The sequence below is a fragment of the Gobio gobio genome (assembly GCF_949357685.1).
Source record: "Gobio gobio genome assembly, chromosome: 18".
NCBI lineage: Eukaryota > Metazoa > Chordata > Actinopteri > Cypriniformes > Gobionidae > Gobio > Gobio gobio.
The window spans coordinates 22,681,696-22,697,954 of NC_137111.1; the positions used below are offsets into that span (position 1 = coordinate 22,681,696).

The 16,259-nt window shown below is 36.9% G+C and overlaps 1 protein-coding gene across 6 annotated transcripts in view; it reads left to right on the forward strand.

The window, feature by feature from the left end:
* Positions 1-16,259, forward strand: part of map3k4 (mitogen-activated protein kinase kinase kinase 4) — a 55,395-nt gene that overhangs the window by 36,781 nt on the left and 2,355 nt on the right. For 2 of the 6 annotated variants that reach the window (XM_079843241.1, XM_079843243.1), the window contains exons 11-25: positions 548-697; positions 1,083-1,244; positions 4,112-4,245; positions 4,777-4,855; positions 4,937-5,015; positions 6,239-6,338; positions 10,100-10,200; positions 10,286-10,366; positions 10,658-10,702; positions 11,191-11,382; positions 11,460-11,530; positions 14,042-14,158; positions 14,244-14,403; positions 14,580-14,702; positions 15,846-15,952. In XM_079843241.1, the coding sequence (XP_079699367.1) occupies positions 548-697; positions 1,083-1,244; positions 4,112-4,245; positions 4,777-4,855; positions 4,937-5,015; positions 6,239-6,338; positions 10,100-10,200; positions 10,286-10,366; positions 10,658-10,702; positions 11,191-11,382; positions 11,460-11,530; positions 14,042-14,158; positions 14,244-14,403; positions 14,580-14,702; positions 15,846-15,952 (1,701 nt within the window). Of the gene's footprint in view, positions 1-547; positions 698-1,082; positions 1,245-4,111; positions 4,246-4,776; positions 4,856-4,936; positions 5,016-6,238; positions 6,339-6,876; positions 7,006-10,099; positions 10,201-10,285; positions 10,367-10,657; positions 10,703-11,190; positions 11,383-11,459; positions 11,531-14,041; positions 14,159-14,243; positions 14,404-14,579; positions 14,703-15,845; positions 15,953-16,259 lie in introns of all 6 variants that reach the window. The other 4 variants (XM_079843242.1, XM_079843244.1, XM_079843239.1 and 1 more) reach the window with 3 other exon arrangements.

The following is a 16,259-nucleotide window of genomic DNA, read 5'->3' on the forward strand; positions in this document are numbered from 1 at the left end:
AGCAGCCAGTATTGTATCTAAAAAATAACTACTAACTTATTGATTTTATACAACATTTCAATAAATATCACATTTGCACTTGTGCTATTCGGGACAAAAACATTGTGATATTGCTTAAATATAGGCCTGTCGTTTGGGGTATAAATGTAAGACAAACTCATACAGGGGCCTTTTTACCCTGATATCTTGAATTTTAGGGGGGATTTTAACCGCATTCTATAGGCTTCATCACACAGTGAATTGTTGCCCTACTTCATGTTTATCATCAATCAACTGTTTGACATGTAATATGACCTACGTCTGGGGCAGGGTAGGTGCGTTAAATGCGTTAATTTTAACGCATAATTTTTTTGCCCATAAGTAATTTATTAAATTAACGTATTAAATTGACAGCCGTAATAAATATATAATTGAAATACAAAAAAAAATAAAAAATCCAAAAGCAAAATAACAAATTCAAAAGGGCTTAGTTGTAATTGTAAAATACATGTATTTTTAATCTGTCTTTGGAGAAAAGAAACCCATCTTCTCACTTTAACTGTTCTAGGTGGACAATCTCTTGCTAGTTGTGATGCAGTCGGCCCTCCTGATGACACAACGCAAAGCTTTTCAGCAATCAATGGAAGAAACTCTAACTCTCAGCCGAGAGCAGACGTCCAGCCAGCCGCTTATCGTCTGCGCCCTGGAACAACTCAAGGTGATGCAGACCAACCCCAGAAAAACAAACTATATTTTGTGGTCCCAATTTGTGTTTTCTGATATATCAGCTAACGTGTACTTGTTTTCTGACTATCATTGGAATTTTTGGAGACCCACTTTCATATCACATCATCCAGGAGTTTCAGTCTGTGTCACTTGCTGATGTAGCAAACAAATGGATTGTGCACTTGAATCTTCTCACACAATACCAATACACATGGAAATCCCAGGTTTAAGGAGCACAAAGACTTTCGGTTTTGCTCCATAGACACAAATTACATTATGTGATATGAAAACCCATAACTATGCATCAGCAAACCGGATGTTTGCAAAGCAAATTTGGTTTGAGCTGCTCTTTTAAAGAACTTTTTCTGTCGTTTCAGAATGAGGCTCTCCAGCTGTGCATCAAGATCAATACTGCGATCGACCGTGTGGAATACATGTTCATGTCAGAGTTTGAGGCTGAGGTGGAGGAGACAGAGAAGGCCACACTGCAGCAGTATTACAGAGAGGCCATGATTCAGGGCTACAACTTCGCTTTTGAGGTCAGAGTCAAAAGCCACCATGAAATCAAAATTGACATCTTTTTTATTATTCATGTGCCCTACATTATCTTTAATCAAAAGTATTAATGCCCCCCACCCCTCGCAATGACATCTATTCTCTGATGATGTGTGCACCGCCAACAACAATCCAATCAATAGACCGTTTGAGGCAGACGTCACAGTTACGCCACTGCGGTTGTGTGTGCATTGTGTGGTGGCAGAAAAACAGTGGTACAAGTGGAGGAAAATGGCCGAGATCCACGGAATAAGAGAAAAAATGTCTTGTTGTGCCTTTGGATTTCAGAATCGAAAACAAAACAAAAAATAGTTTGAATTTTTACAAAATACCCTCGTCGAAGATGCCCTTTTAAGCGAAAAGCAAATGTTTTTGGTTGCAAGCCAATAAAAATGGTAGGGCTGTAATCTCCCAGTCGATTATTAGTCAAGACGTTCTGGCTCGACCAAAATTCTGATTGGTCGATTTTTTTGCCGTGTTCATTTCAACAGTTTTGCTTCGTTCATTTCATCAGGTGGAATGCTCTAATTGCTAATGGGGGTGTTTTCAGAGCACCCCTGTTTCTCAGGTAACTTTCTGTCTTCAGAACACCCCACTTGTTTTTAACTTCTTTTGGATTAGCCCAACCCACTGGAGAAGAGAGACAGATTGAAGTACGCTAATTTGCTGTATATTAATTATTTAATTGTGAGAGCATTTTCCTAGTCAGTCCTCTTCTACCATGTCAACAAAGACATCGGCAGTGTGGCAGCATTTAAAAAAAAAGAAAAGAAAATGGGAAATAAGTCTAATGCAAATTTCGCAAGCAACAGTTTGCAAATCACAGCTCGACGACAAACATGTCATATCACCTAAAAACGGTAAGCTAACTTGTCTGCGTTAGGTTGCCCCGTCTGTTTTGAGTGGCCCCTTCCCTTTTATTATTGTGCAAACTGCAAATGTATTTCTAGTATTATTTATTGGATTTGGGCACTTTATTATTTTATTTTTTATTTGGAGCCTAATGCGCGATGCGCTGTGCCCACTCTTTGTATTAGTTTTGAGCCTATGCTTTATTATTCAGTTATGCACTTTATTTCGTTTCTGCTCTTGATCTGGCTTGTTTAATAAATATTCCTTTTTTTATTAAAGTGGACGTGCCTTTTGTGTTTAAGAGTAAAAGCTTTACGTTAATAGTCTATTCTATGTTCGGGCTGCACAGAGCGGCTGAAATGATAGTGTCTGTCAGTTATTATAATACATGACAAAAACAATTGTCTAAATTATGTTGCATATTCCTCAATTTCTTGTGATGATATCACTAGTTGACAACATAGTACTATATTTTCGGAAATCATAGGCTATGATATTGCGCAGGTGCACGTGATGCAACGCTGTCAGAGACTCATTTCAGTCAAAAATAAAAATGTCAAAAACCATTTAATATACTGCAAATAGCCTACTAGTTTTTTTATGTTTATTTATATTTCATTTAGGCAGACAACAAGGCCACCAAGTACTGCGCACAGTCCGCAGCAAATAGATTTTTTCCTAACGTCATTTTTAGTCGAAAATTTTAGGACTTTTAAGAATTTAGGATTTCCGGACAGACTGGACTGATGAAACCTGTGATGATTAGTCTACTATTAAAGCATGAATTTGATGTAAACCATAGATTTACATCATATTCACATATGCAGTTCATATGGAAGCATAATGCATTGGTCCTACACTTACAACCTGAAATAATATTTAAACCTATAACATTATATACATGGATAACATTTAAGCTTATAACTTCTCACAATTCTGACTTTTTTCTCGCAGTTGTGAGTTTATATCACAATTCTTAGAAGAAACGTCAGAATTGTAAGGTTTAAACTTGAAATTACCTTTAAAAAAAACAAAAAAAATTATTCCATGACTTCCATAGACAGCTTCTGCAGAACTGTCATTTTCTGCCACCAGGTAGGCTCCGCTCACAAAACACGTCATCGCAGTTTGAAAACACCCAAATGGTCTAATCCTGATGGACAAATCAAGTCCCGTCCCAACATCTTTCCTCTCTGTTTCACTCGGATATATACACATCACAATAGAGAAGAAAAGAGGATCATAATTTCCATTTTATGCCAACTTTAATTAGCTTACAAATCTATTAGACATTAGTTTCCTTCCCTATGTTTTAAGGCGGTTAAAAAGAGCTAGTAGTGAGGTGGAGATATAGCCCAATGGTTAAACATCTTGATGGGTTTCTTACTTTATTGAATCTGATAAAAGTCTAATTAGTAATTAGCTAGCTAGCCTTAATTTCCTTAAGTGCTGTCTTTATATCAGTGTTTACATTAATTAGCCGTGTGAGCTCAACAACAGGGGACTAAAGGAGTTCAGGGGGGAAAAAAACCCTCAAAGCTACAGTGTCAAATATGAAACCTGCTAACATTTTAAGGGGTCATGAACTGTTTAAAAAAAAAAAAAGTATACTATTGTCTGAGGTCAACTTATGATGTTCACATGCTATTTACATACAAAAACATCATAATGAATAAGTAATAGGCTATTTTCTACCCTGGTTTTGAGCCTAGCTCTTGAAATGCTGGGAATTAGGTGTTCTTCTTCTTCGGTTAAGGCAGCGTTTCACTGAACTCTGACGTCACGGGGACGCACATTCGCAGATCGATTGTTTGCGGTGCCAGCTGTCAATAAAAGCTTTTCTTTGAGTAACAAGGACGTTTTTAGCTCTTCTTATATTACCATTAACTTTTATATATCAAAAGCTCAAGGGAAAGTTGATTTCTCAATTCATGACCCCTTTAAAGGTTTTTCTTGAGTCCATCAGTTCAACACTTTTTTGTTTTGTTTTATCCTGCAGTACCATAAAGAAGTTGTGCGGCTGATGTCGGGAGAGTTCAGGCGACGAATAGGGGAGCGCTACATCGCTTTTGCCCGGAAGTGGATGAACTTTGTCCTCACAAAATGTGAAAGCGGAAGAGGCACTCGTCCAAGGTGAGTAGGTTCTGTTACAAAAACAAGTAGGGTGTCATGAAGTCTACTTCCTACATAGTTAGTTGCATTTTGAGATGTCTGTCATTGAACTTGGAGTCGACTCAATTGAGCCTAGAAAAAACAGCACACACGAATATGGAGTAACATTTTTAGTAGATATTTTTTATACTTCACTTTAGTTTTCCATCTTAGTATGATTTTTCTGAGTTTGTTGCAATGCACTATGGGATTGCATTTTCTGTAAAGGATACATGCGATGTTTCCTTAGAATTCGGCTAAAATAGTTATCTTAGCCTGCTTTATGCTGCCTACCTTTTGGAACGGCCTTTGCTTAGGAAGTTTGTCTTAAAATGCTGCATCCGTAGAAAGCTCACTAGGTTTTGGAGCAGAGCCAGTGTTTCATCCCACAGAGATTCTAATGTTCAAAGTAAACATTTCCAACTGCTTTCTCAATAAATGATATTTCCACCTTGTTCTTTGTAGCATGCTCACAGATGTTGTTTGAAATTATATTTTATTTTTAATCTCTAGGTGGGCGACACAGGGCTTTGATTTTCTTCAAGCGATTGAGGCTGCGTTTATATCAGCCTTGCCAGAAGATGACTTTCTGGTGAGATATCCAGGTCCTGCTGTTTTAATATCTGTTTTGGTTTGCAATTGAGTCTAGAATCATTAATATTATGTCTTATAGAGTCTGCAAGCTCTGATGAATGAATGTATCGGGCATGTTATTGGCAAACCGCACAGTCCAGTCAGCAGTATGTACTTTGGTAAGTGTTCTCTTCCCCTGCAGTGTTTAAGGAATCTGTTAATGCTGTCAGTGTCTGTAATTTATTCTCGCTGCTGGCGAGTATATGAAATGGTGTCAATCGGCAGTTGGCTGGTAACATTGTTATGAATTATAACAATGCATGGCTGTGAGAACATGAACAAATGTGATTGAAGCTCAGGACAGATAGCAGGTCAGTGCTGCATCGTCACAAAAGCACAAGAAGGCGCAAAAGGGAACTCAATTAGTTTCTCGCCGTTTCGTTTCTCAGACAAGACACAAATACTGAATTGAGCTCTTTCACCTCGTCTTGCTCTTGAACAGACAAGTCGACTTTAATGCTCTGCCATTATTTAAGCTTGATGTCGACTAGTCCCTGATCATTCATGGCCTATAGAGGGCGCAACAGGATAAGAAATCTTTCAAGTCCACTTTTACGCTCCGTTTCCAAACAGTTAAAATGACAAATAAACACATACTCCGAGAGCGCTCCACAAGATATCATCTGGATTCTCAAAATGTATCTGGTGAATGCACGTTTTAAACAGTTTATTGTACACGTAAGTTAATCGCCGTTCTAAACTAATGCGCTGCTGCATTGTAACGCACACGCATCACGTGCAGATCGCGCACACACAGAAACATTCAATTACGCAGAAATGCATTGTCAACACTGTTCTGTGATTTGTCAATAAAATAGAAACTGAATAGTTCTAGATTTTAGTTTCTAACCTAAGTAACTAAAAGCTACAGCTTCACTATGCTGTCAAGTAGAATTAATTCACACACAATCGCTCTCTCACTAATGCATTCATATAAATGTCATCTTTATTGCGCTACTTTATCTGTATCTGATTTAGAACGAGCAGAAATCTGTGAGAAATATACTGACCCAAAGACAAAAGAACTGATCAAAATAAGCTGAAGGAGCAATAGCCTTGTGGGCAGCACTGTGTCACGAGGCAACCCGCGCTTGATTCTCAACTCGAGGTTCAGGCTTATTTGTTCATTAATGACGTCATCAGCTACTAGTCGCCATCGACACGGCTTTAATCACATAAATGTCGACTTAAAAAAAAAATAAAGTCGTTCAACCCCTAGAACAGACATAAAAGTACTGTATTCTTGTAGGTAAAAAATAAATGTCTTGCCTGTCTTGATCATTGTATGTGTTTTTCTTGTATAACAAAATGATCATGACATCTGATGTAACTCTTTCATCAGGCCCACGAAACAGCCCTCGACCTGTCAAAGTCCCCCGTTGCCATAGTGATCCTCCAAACCCATACCTCTTCATCCCTTCATCTCATGCCGAGGGCTTCAGGTAGGTTATGTTCTGAGTCTTCACCACTAGCACATCTAGTGAATGCTTGTGAATATGTATTTCCCTTGCATGCCCTTGAGTTTTGTGTTTAATTAATTGACCCCTGGTTTCACAGACAATGCTTAAGCCTAGTCCCAGACTAAAATGCATGTTTAAGCTGTTTGTCTGAAAGCAACTTGCACTGCCATATCTTAAAATATGTCAGTGCCATTGTTTTTTTTCCCAAGGCATGTTTATAAAAGCTAGTTAAATGTCCTAATTGAACTAAGGCCTAATCCTGGCTTAATCTAAGCCCTGTCTGTGAAACCAGGCCTACATCACTCTTCTATTAATGCTGTAGCTTGTATTAATGCTTTAACCTCAATCTGTGCTGCAACATGGAGCTTCATATGGGTGTGCGTTGTGTTGTGTGTTTTGTCTGTATGCCGACATTAGAACATGTGCAAAGCTCTGCCATATTTAGTAATAAACACTTTCACACATGCACGCACCATCCAAAGCAGAATGCTGAGGCCATCAGTCTGTTTTTCCACCACAGCTCTCGGAGTCTCCCGTGTGATCTGCGTACCCAGTTGTGTCCCCCAGGTCCCCGCCCCGCCCCTCCATTACCCCCAGGGGAACACGGCCACGCCACCAAATCGTCCGGCGGCGTGCCCAATGACATCAGGTAGTCAGGACCACCCGTTCTCAACCCAAAACGGAGCTTTGCAACATTTTCAACATCTTCTGCATTGCATCCTTGTCAGAACAGCATATCTCGTGGGTTTTGGGTTCATAAGTAAATTGGCAAAAATCGGAATGCATTATGAATGTTTTAAATCAACAACAAGATGACGGGTACCAGAAAATCTCCTTCTGTAAAATGTTCTGTTTTCTTACCCACGTCCACAAGAAAAGCATGCACCTTCTGAGTAATGCTGTTTTTACACTGGATGTTGTGATAATAAAGGGGTCATATAATCTATAATCAAGACGTACTGTTACAACTTTTACAATATAAAAACTCAATAAAAATAGATATCTTTTTTTTTTAAATCAAACAGCCAAAAACAGAAACTCTCATGTCAGAAACCCAATATATTAAAATTACCAGATACATTTACGTCAACAGTGCCTATCGGATAATCAGAACAATGGCAGTGTGATAATAATGAGGATATGTCAGATTATTATTATTAAAAATTAAAGGGAAACGACTATAAGAGTAATGTTTGCTCTTTGATTGTGGGAATGTTCTCTAAACATTGTGCTAATATGTAGCAGTTAACTAAAACATTTTTACTTGAAATAAAATAAACATGAAATTAAATTAGATAAAAGATACAATTCTGGTTGTCAAGGCAGAATTTCTAATTTTAATTTAGTTTAACTTGTACTAAAATAACACACTAAAATTGACAAAAAACACTTATTGATGAAACAAGTAACTAAAACATATTAAACTTATTGTTAATTAATTATTTAATTCTAAATATGAATAACTATAGTAGTATCTCAATGATATTAAAAAGGATCCCAGTGTTAGAAATAAAGTTTACTTTACAGAATTGGTTTGTGATCGTGTCACAATTTAAAGCAGGCATTGCATTGTTACAGGATGAGGCAGCACAAATTATATTAGACACAACAAACCCACAGTCCATGCGCACGTGCAGCAAAATGCACAACTATATTTCAATTCACATGGAAATGGAGCAAAAAGCATGGCAATGAATGACCCGTTTAGTTCACTTGAGGGTCAGAGAAAGGTGAAAATTGTTATTAAAGACTGAATAATAGCACAACAAACATCTTTAAAAGGATTATAAAAGGTTATAATTTTTTTAATAAAAGGATAAAAAATTTAAAAGAATAATAAAAAAAAGTATATGACCCCTTTTTGAACACATTTAAGTTCAGTACATGAAAGTGATAAAGCGCTCCTTCTCAAACTCCATGCCAGCCAGTTTGGATGTATAATCAACCCACAGTAATTGTCTGGGTTTCACATTGCTGTGCACTTCAATACTGTATGAGCCCTTAGCAGATGATTTGCTTTAATGATAAATGTTTAGTGAACTATGACCTTTGCAACTTTCACAGTGTCCAGCGCTTCCATATTAATAGCCTCTGTTGAACCATGCATTAGCATGCCATGCATCATTGGCTTTAACACCCTGTCCCGCTGCCATCAGGGACATTGTTAAAACAAAAATACACATTGATTCAAGTGTATGAACTAGATTTCAGAGTTCTGTTTAAGGATCAACTCGCCTCTAGTTCAGGACTTAAAGATTTTGTCCAACTCCCAATATCCATTGTGCCACACAACACATCCTTCTCATTATAAAAGCAATAAATATTACAGTAGCTAAGCTTACATGGACATCTGTTGTTTCAATTTAAATGAAATCATTCCGATTGATCAATCCGAGCGTAGTTTAACATAAACGCTAAAGTGATGAGGTTGATGTGCGTCTTTGTCACAAGCTTCAAGTCAGATTTGCATGCGCGCACAGCACAAATTTACAGTTTCCTGCTGTTTTTGCATACTAACCATCTTCCTTTTCATTGTTTTAAAAAGGAGACTTAATATTTATCCATTTCTGGTCCTAATTAGGTGACGGTGAGCACATAAAGCTTTGTGCGTCTGCGTCATTGTACATTTGCAGAACTTTATAATTTCGGTTTTAAATCTGATCAAGTGTTCACAATCTCCTATTGAATGGATTAGAAATGGTTACATGTGACTTTTTTATTTTGATTGTGCTCTTAGACCCATTACAAATGGATTATTAGCATCCATGTAAACACAGCTAGTGATCCTACCACAGTTAAGCAATGTTATTTGACACAGCTCTCTCATAACTATGGAAAAATAACTAATAAATGCCAGCAGCGACAGACGACAGTATTATAAAACACAGCAATCATTTCTTTAAGATAATAATCACAATAAACAATTTATATAGTTCATTAGCTTAACTGTCAAGCAACATTAAACGCTGTTCGCACGAAGAACACCAGTGGACGATATCGTTCAGGCTGCAGTTTTGTCGTCTGCCTCTTTAAATGCTTGCACATTTTTACAGCAGGATGGATTCTGATTGGCTGTCAATGTTTTTAGCGTTTATCATCTGGAAAAAATGGTTCTGAAAGTGATTCCAATTATATTGTTTGTCCGTGCCATTATAGTTGTGGTGTGGACTCTTATTAAATATTATTTTATACTTAGAACGATTTTAGAACTATATCTTTGTGGTTCTGGATCAAAGTCTTTTCTGATTACAGTTTATGTCAAGTTTAGGCTCACAACTAGGGTTAGGTGCTCCTACATCAGTGTTATTCACCTATCATTTCCCTCTGATATAAGGGGAAACTTATGGGTAGGGTTAGGTTTAGGGGTAGGGATATGGTTAGGATTACATTTTCGGATGGGAAAGTTGTTCCAGGATCGAGAAAATATGTTGAGGAATGCGTCTAATCAGGACGTGCAGCTTGATGTATAACTTGTTTATGAACGTTTATGTTAAAATCAGAGGCAGAGGTTGTTGTATATGGTTTGAAAGAGGTTAACGCTACTTATTGTGACGCTTAACACTGCTGAGCTTCAATAGAGCTGGCTTTCCCATTCGCTGTTGTGTTGCTGTAAGGCTTAAGCATGCTCATCATACCTAACATGTTTTTTACTTATTTGGTTGCATGCAATGCGTCTCAGCTGGTTTCTTTTCTGAATGGAGGTGGTGACTTTATGTAACATTTGACTCTTTACTGCCACATAGGGGGTCCAGTGTAAACGAGAACGACCGACTGTCATCTGTGGCGGCAGAGCTGCATTTTAAATCCCTCAGTCGCCACTCCAGCCCGACAGAGGACAGAGAAGGTATTGATGCATTTCTTGACTTTGTGTAAAAAAAAAGTGTCATGCTTAATAAACACATTTTGTACGTTTTCTCGTGTATCTCCAGAGCCCTCGTATCCTAAAGGAGACGCCACCAGTACGGCCCGCCGCAGCTGGGAGCTCCGCAACTTCATCAGCCAGTCAAAAGGTAGAACACATCAAAAAGAAATGATGATGTAATGCAAGATGATAGACTAAAGTAGGGCTTGGTGAAATAGATTAAATATATATGTATATTTTTTACACATCTTCTGACAATATTCTATATAAGTTTCTATATTCATGTATTTGCTCTGAAATTGCGTAAACAATTGTTGATTTTATAATATGTAATTTAAGAACAAAAACGCTGTTGTAAAATGTTTTCAACACTGTTTTTCACCAAGCAAGAATTATATTTAAATTATATTTATTTATTGTAATTTAAATGTACCAATAGAACAAGAAATATTTACCTACATGCACTGCCATTCAAAAGTTTGGGGTCAGTAAGATTTTAATATTTTATTTATGTCTTTGAAATTTTTTTTTTTTTTTAATTCAGTAAGGGTGCTCCGATTTGATCAAATTTTGACAGTAAAATTATTTATTTTGAATATCATTTTTTGTATCATTATAAATGTTCTTTTGACTTTCTGTTCATCAAAGAATCCTGAAAAAAATGTATTGTGGCTTCCAAATAAATTACATTTTTAAATATATTCATACATTTAAATATATTTAAATTGTAATAATATTTCACAAAATGACTGTTAAATGCAGCCTTTTGAGCACAACATTTTTGAAACTTTTAAACTGTTATATTTTAACCAAAATATTTTAATAAATTAAATGTACCACATTGAGACATGAGTGATCACTTAAACCATTTATTTACTGATTCTTGCTGTAACAGCATTTTTATAAAACAATTTTATTGCAAATATAATGTACATTTTCATTATATCAACCACTGCTCTGGTTTTCCTACAGACACAGCAGCACGTCAGAGCCCTATGGATGCCGTCTGGCGCTCCATAAGCACCTTTGACGAGAAGCACTATGCGCTCATGAGACAGCGAAACATCATAGGACAGGTGTGCAACACCCCCAAGTCCTACGATAACGTCATGCATGTGGGCCTGCGCAAGGTCACCTTCAAATGGCAGAGAGGCAACAAGATAGGTGAGTGGTCACCAATGCATACGTTACAAAGCAGAGGCCTGTTCCTGTTTCTTAACACTTTTTCTCTTTGCTTATAGGCGAAGGGCAGTATGGGAAGGTTTACACATGCATCAATGTGGACACTGGTGAACTGATGGCAATGAAGGAGGTATGTTCCCGAATTGTGACATTTTCATGGGTTTTTCATAAGATGGAGTAGGTGGTATGACCAAAGATCTTATTTCATATATCTCCTGTATATATATATATATATATATATATATATATATATATATATATATATATATATATATATATATATATATATATATATATATATATATATATATATATATATATGCGCCAATGAGCCAGAACATTATGACCACCTGCCTAATATGCTGTTTGGTCCTCCGCATGCTGCCAAAACAGCACTGACTCTAAAAAAAGCCCTGAAGGTGTGCTGTGGTATCTGGCACCAAGATGTTAGCAGCAGATCCTTCAAGTCCCGTAGGTTGCGAGGTGAAGCCACCGTGAATTTTGTTGGTTTAGCAGATCCCACATATGCTCAATTGGATTGAGATCTGGGGAATTTATAGGCCAGGGCAACACCTTGAACCCTTCATCATGTTCCTCAAAGCATTCCTGAACAATGTGTGCAGTGTGCCAGTGTTAATTCTGACAGCAAATTTTGATTTAGTTTTAGTCATAGTCTTTTGACTAAAATGCCATTTAGTTTTAGTCATATTTTAGTTACCTGAATTGTTTTTAGTTTTAGTCTAGACTAAATATCATAAGATTTTAGTCGACTAAATCTACAGTAGATTTAGTCTCCTAAAATCTAATGAGTTTAGTTAAATTGTAATACATTAAGCATTTAAGCATTCCATAACCGACTGTCACTTGAACTGACATTTTGACATCATTTTGTTTTTGACATTAAAAATACACGAGAGCTCAATTACATTTTTTGTTTGTTTTTTAAAAACATCTATATAGTTTTTATAACTGTGTATTTCTGTTTTAGTTTGGAGGCCATATCAGATTACAGATCAGATTTTTTCAGTTACATTTATTTAACTTCAAGTAATGAAGTTTTTTATGGTTTTAGTGAACTATAATCCTGATACTTTATTGAATATGTGACAAATACTGGTCTTTCCTCCTGACTATAAATTAAATGGGAATGAAATTAAATACAGTTTATTGTGTAACCAAAAACGAATATATAATGCGTGACTTTTAATTATAAACAAGCTCGAAATACACATTATTTTGAAATGCGCCTTACTATAGCAGTTGCAGGAGCTCATTCAAGTTCAGGAGATAAAATATGCATTGTTACAACCGTCTAAAACATATTACTATATAAACATCGTAAAGTAAACATTGTCATTATTCATCAGCATTAGTTCATAAACAATTACCTGGCATAAATGTGCGCTATTCATTGATTGTGAACCGCTCTGGAGCGCTGGATTGGGGATGCGTGCGCCTGTAGAAGCACAACAGCGCCGTGTTTTCCAGTGGTTTTAGGGTGATTTCAGGGTGATTGGGACACTTTGCCATTGAGATGACTTTTGGAAAAGTGTCCCAATCACCCTGAATTCACCCTAGATCAGCACGTTCAGATCAAATGTGTGCATCTGTTACACAGGATATCAGTTCTGACTGGATCTCTTCCCTAATCGACCCTCCCTAACATGATTTTCGTCTCGTTTTTATGTGTTGACGAAAATGACAGCAAGTTGTCGTCATAGTTTTTGTCATCCAACACTAGTTTTTATTTAGTTATCGTCTCGTTTTCGTCAGTGAAAAAAGGTTGTTGATGAAAATTATGACACAAATTATTTGTCAACGAAATTAACACTGCAGTGTGCATTATCCTGCTAAAAGAGGTCACTTCCACCACGGAACACCATTGTCATGAAGGGTTGTGCCTGCTCTGCAACAATGTTTAGGTAGATGGCATGTGTCATATTAACATTGACATGAATGGCCGGACCCAGGGTTTCCCAGCAAAGCATTGCAGAGAGCATCACATTCCCTCCACCAGCTTGTCATTGTCCCACAGTGCATCCTGGTGCCATCCCTTTCCCAGGTACACGGTGCATATGTATACATACATGATATAAAAGAAAACAGGACTTTTTGGACCAGTTGATGTTCTTCCGCTGCTCCAAAGTCCAGTTCCGACGCTCGCATGCCCATTATAGTCGCTTTCAATGGTGGACAGAGGACATAGGCACTCTGACACATTCCTCCCATAACCATCATTAAAATTATGCGTGTCTTGTGCCACACTAAATCTTCTGTTGGCTCGGACAAGATGGCATAGCCTTCGTGGCTCTCATGCATCGATGGGACCTCCAATGACCACTGTTGGTAAATTCTCACCACTGCCTGACTGGGAGCAACCTACAAGCCTTGTCATATCAAATTCGCATAGATCTTTATTCCTGTCCATTTGTTCTGCATCCAACCTTTTTGTTACGAGAACTGATTGTTTGCTTACCATCTAATCTACCCAGATCATAATAAGTGGCCTTGTTAGGAGATGATCAATGATACTCGCTTCACTTGTGACTGGTCATAATGTTTTGGCTTATCAGTGTGAGTGTGTGTATTAGACGCACTGCGGTATAAGCACTTTGTAAGCTGTAACTAAATTTGCTTCCAGATTCGCTTTCAGCCCAATGACCACAAAACCATAAAGGAAACGGCCGATGAGCTGAAGATCTTTGAAGGAATCAAACATCCCAACCTTGTCCGCTACTTTGGTGTTGAGTTGCACAGGGTAAAACATTTTGTGTTTGGGTTTTGTCAGTGTCTGCTTAACAGTTTTGTTTATTCATCATTGTTCCTCTTGTGTGCTCCTGCAGGAGGAGATGTATATCTTTATGGAGTACTGTGACGAGGGAACCCTGGAGGAAGTGTCTAGGCTGGGTCTGCAGGAGCACGTCATCCGTCTCTACAGCAAGCAGATCACGACGGCAATCAACGTGCTCCATGAACACGGCATTGTCCACCGTGACATTAAAGGTCTTCATTTATTGCTTTACTTGCGCCAATATTGCCTTTCCTCGGTTACTATTTTCTTCAAGAGAGATGATGGATACAATTCTGAGAATCAGATCTATTTATTGGATAGTCAGTGGATGTCAGTTCATTTTTTATTTCATTGCATCACTAACTTTTGTTCATCTTTTACTCCTCAGGAGCCAATATCTTCCTCACATCATCTGGTTTAATAAAGCTAGGGGACTTCGGCTGCTCAGTGAAGCTAAAGAACAATGCTCAGACGATGCCTGGAGAGGTGAACAGCACACTGGGAACAGCAGGTGAGAGGCTCAAAGTTGTAGTTCCAGGTTTAAACACCAGAGAGCATGGCAAACCTTTTGAATGGTACAGTGATGTGTCCTTAAGCCACACCTGGCATACCAAAGCACTATCTGTAGATCTGTAGACCTTTTGTTGTAAAACTCTGTGAAGCGTGCTGGCAGTCTAGACTTTTGTCCCCTGATTTTGATGTATTATAAAAAAAATAAAGTCTTAAGTTGTTTCCAAAGGTTTTTTATCACCAGTACATGATGATAAATTATATCTCATGATAAAGGGTCACTTGGTAAACCAAAATGCTTCCTGGGAGTCTTGAACAGTTTTACACCTTCTACGAAAATTTCACTACAGTGTTATTTTAGTATTAGTTATATATGTTAATAGTATTTATTAATATTTTGAATAGGCTTTTATTTGTATATTTTCAGTTTTTATTTGAATTTTAGTTCAAGCTTTTTAATTTGAGGTTAGCTCTGTACTTTTTCAAATTCTGTTTCGTTTTTTTTGTCCGTTTTAGTAATTTTTGCTCTTCAACTTGAACTATTACTTCATTTTATTTTTGCTTTATTCTGATTAATAAATCAAATAGTATTTATAAGATTTAATTAACAACAGTTTCCTTATCACCAGTAGTTGTCAATAAAATTAAAAAGTTAAACAAATTGTAGAAATGGTTTGAAATATATAGCCTAATATGAAATTTGGAATATAAAATGACATTTAAGTGTTAAACACTGTATAGCTTAAAAGGCTTAAACTCTGTCAATCTAGCATCAGTGTTAATTAAAACCAAATTTAAATTTTTTTTATGTTAAATATTAGATAAAAAAAAATTTAATAAAAAAGTAAAATCGATTATAGAAATATGCTGCCTTGGCAACGAACTCAAATAAAAATGTTTAATTTGAATTTCAATTGTTTAAACTACAACTGAAATGAAAACAAAAGCTAAATAGAATTATAAAAAAAAACTAAAATGAGAAAAGCACACAAAATGACAAAGTAAAAATAAACCAAATAAAAGCAAATTATAATATGAATAAATAATATAACATCATATAAATAGTACTTAAATAACACTGTCTAGAATCTGTAGCATTGTGATGATTATCACAAAAAACATTGCTTTTCTTTGTCTTTTCTAGCATACATGGCTCCTGAGGTCATCACAAGGGCAAAGGGTGAAGGTCATGGCCGTGCTGCTGATATCTGGAGCCTTGGTTGTGTTCTAATAGAAATGGTTACTGGAAAGGTAAAGCCTGTTAGATGTTCATGTTTCATGCCCATATTTCTTTGGTCTTATTCGTTATTTATCTATGTACCAGCATTTAATCTGGTTTGAGGATAATGTACTGTGAAAACATACCCGCTCCGCACACAGTGAGCAGCTGAGCTCCGAATCCTGAAATAAAATTTCTGGGCTTGCCTACACATGCCTTAACAACCAAACTCGTACTGCTGGAAAAGTATTATGACAAAACAATATTCAGTTTGGATATTCATCTGTATTGTAGTTTATTCATCTTGTAATACCATTATTTAGCCACTGTTTTAGTGTG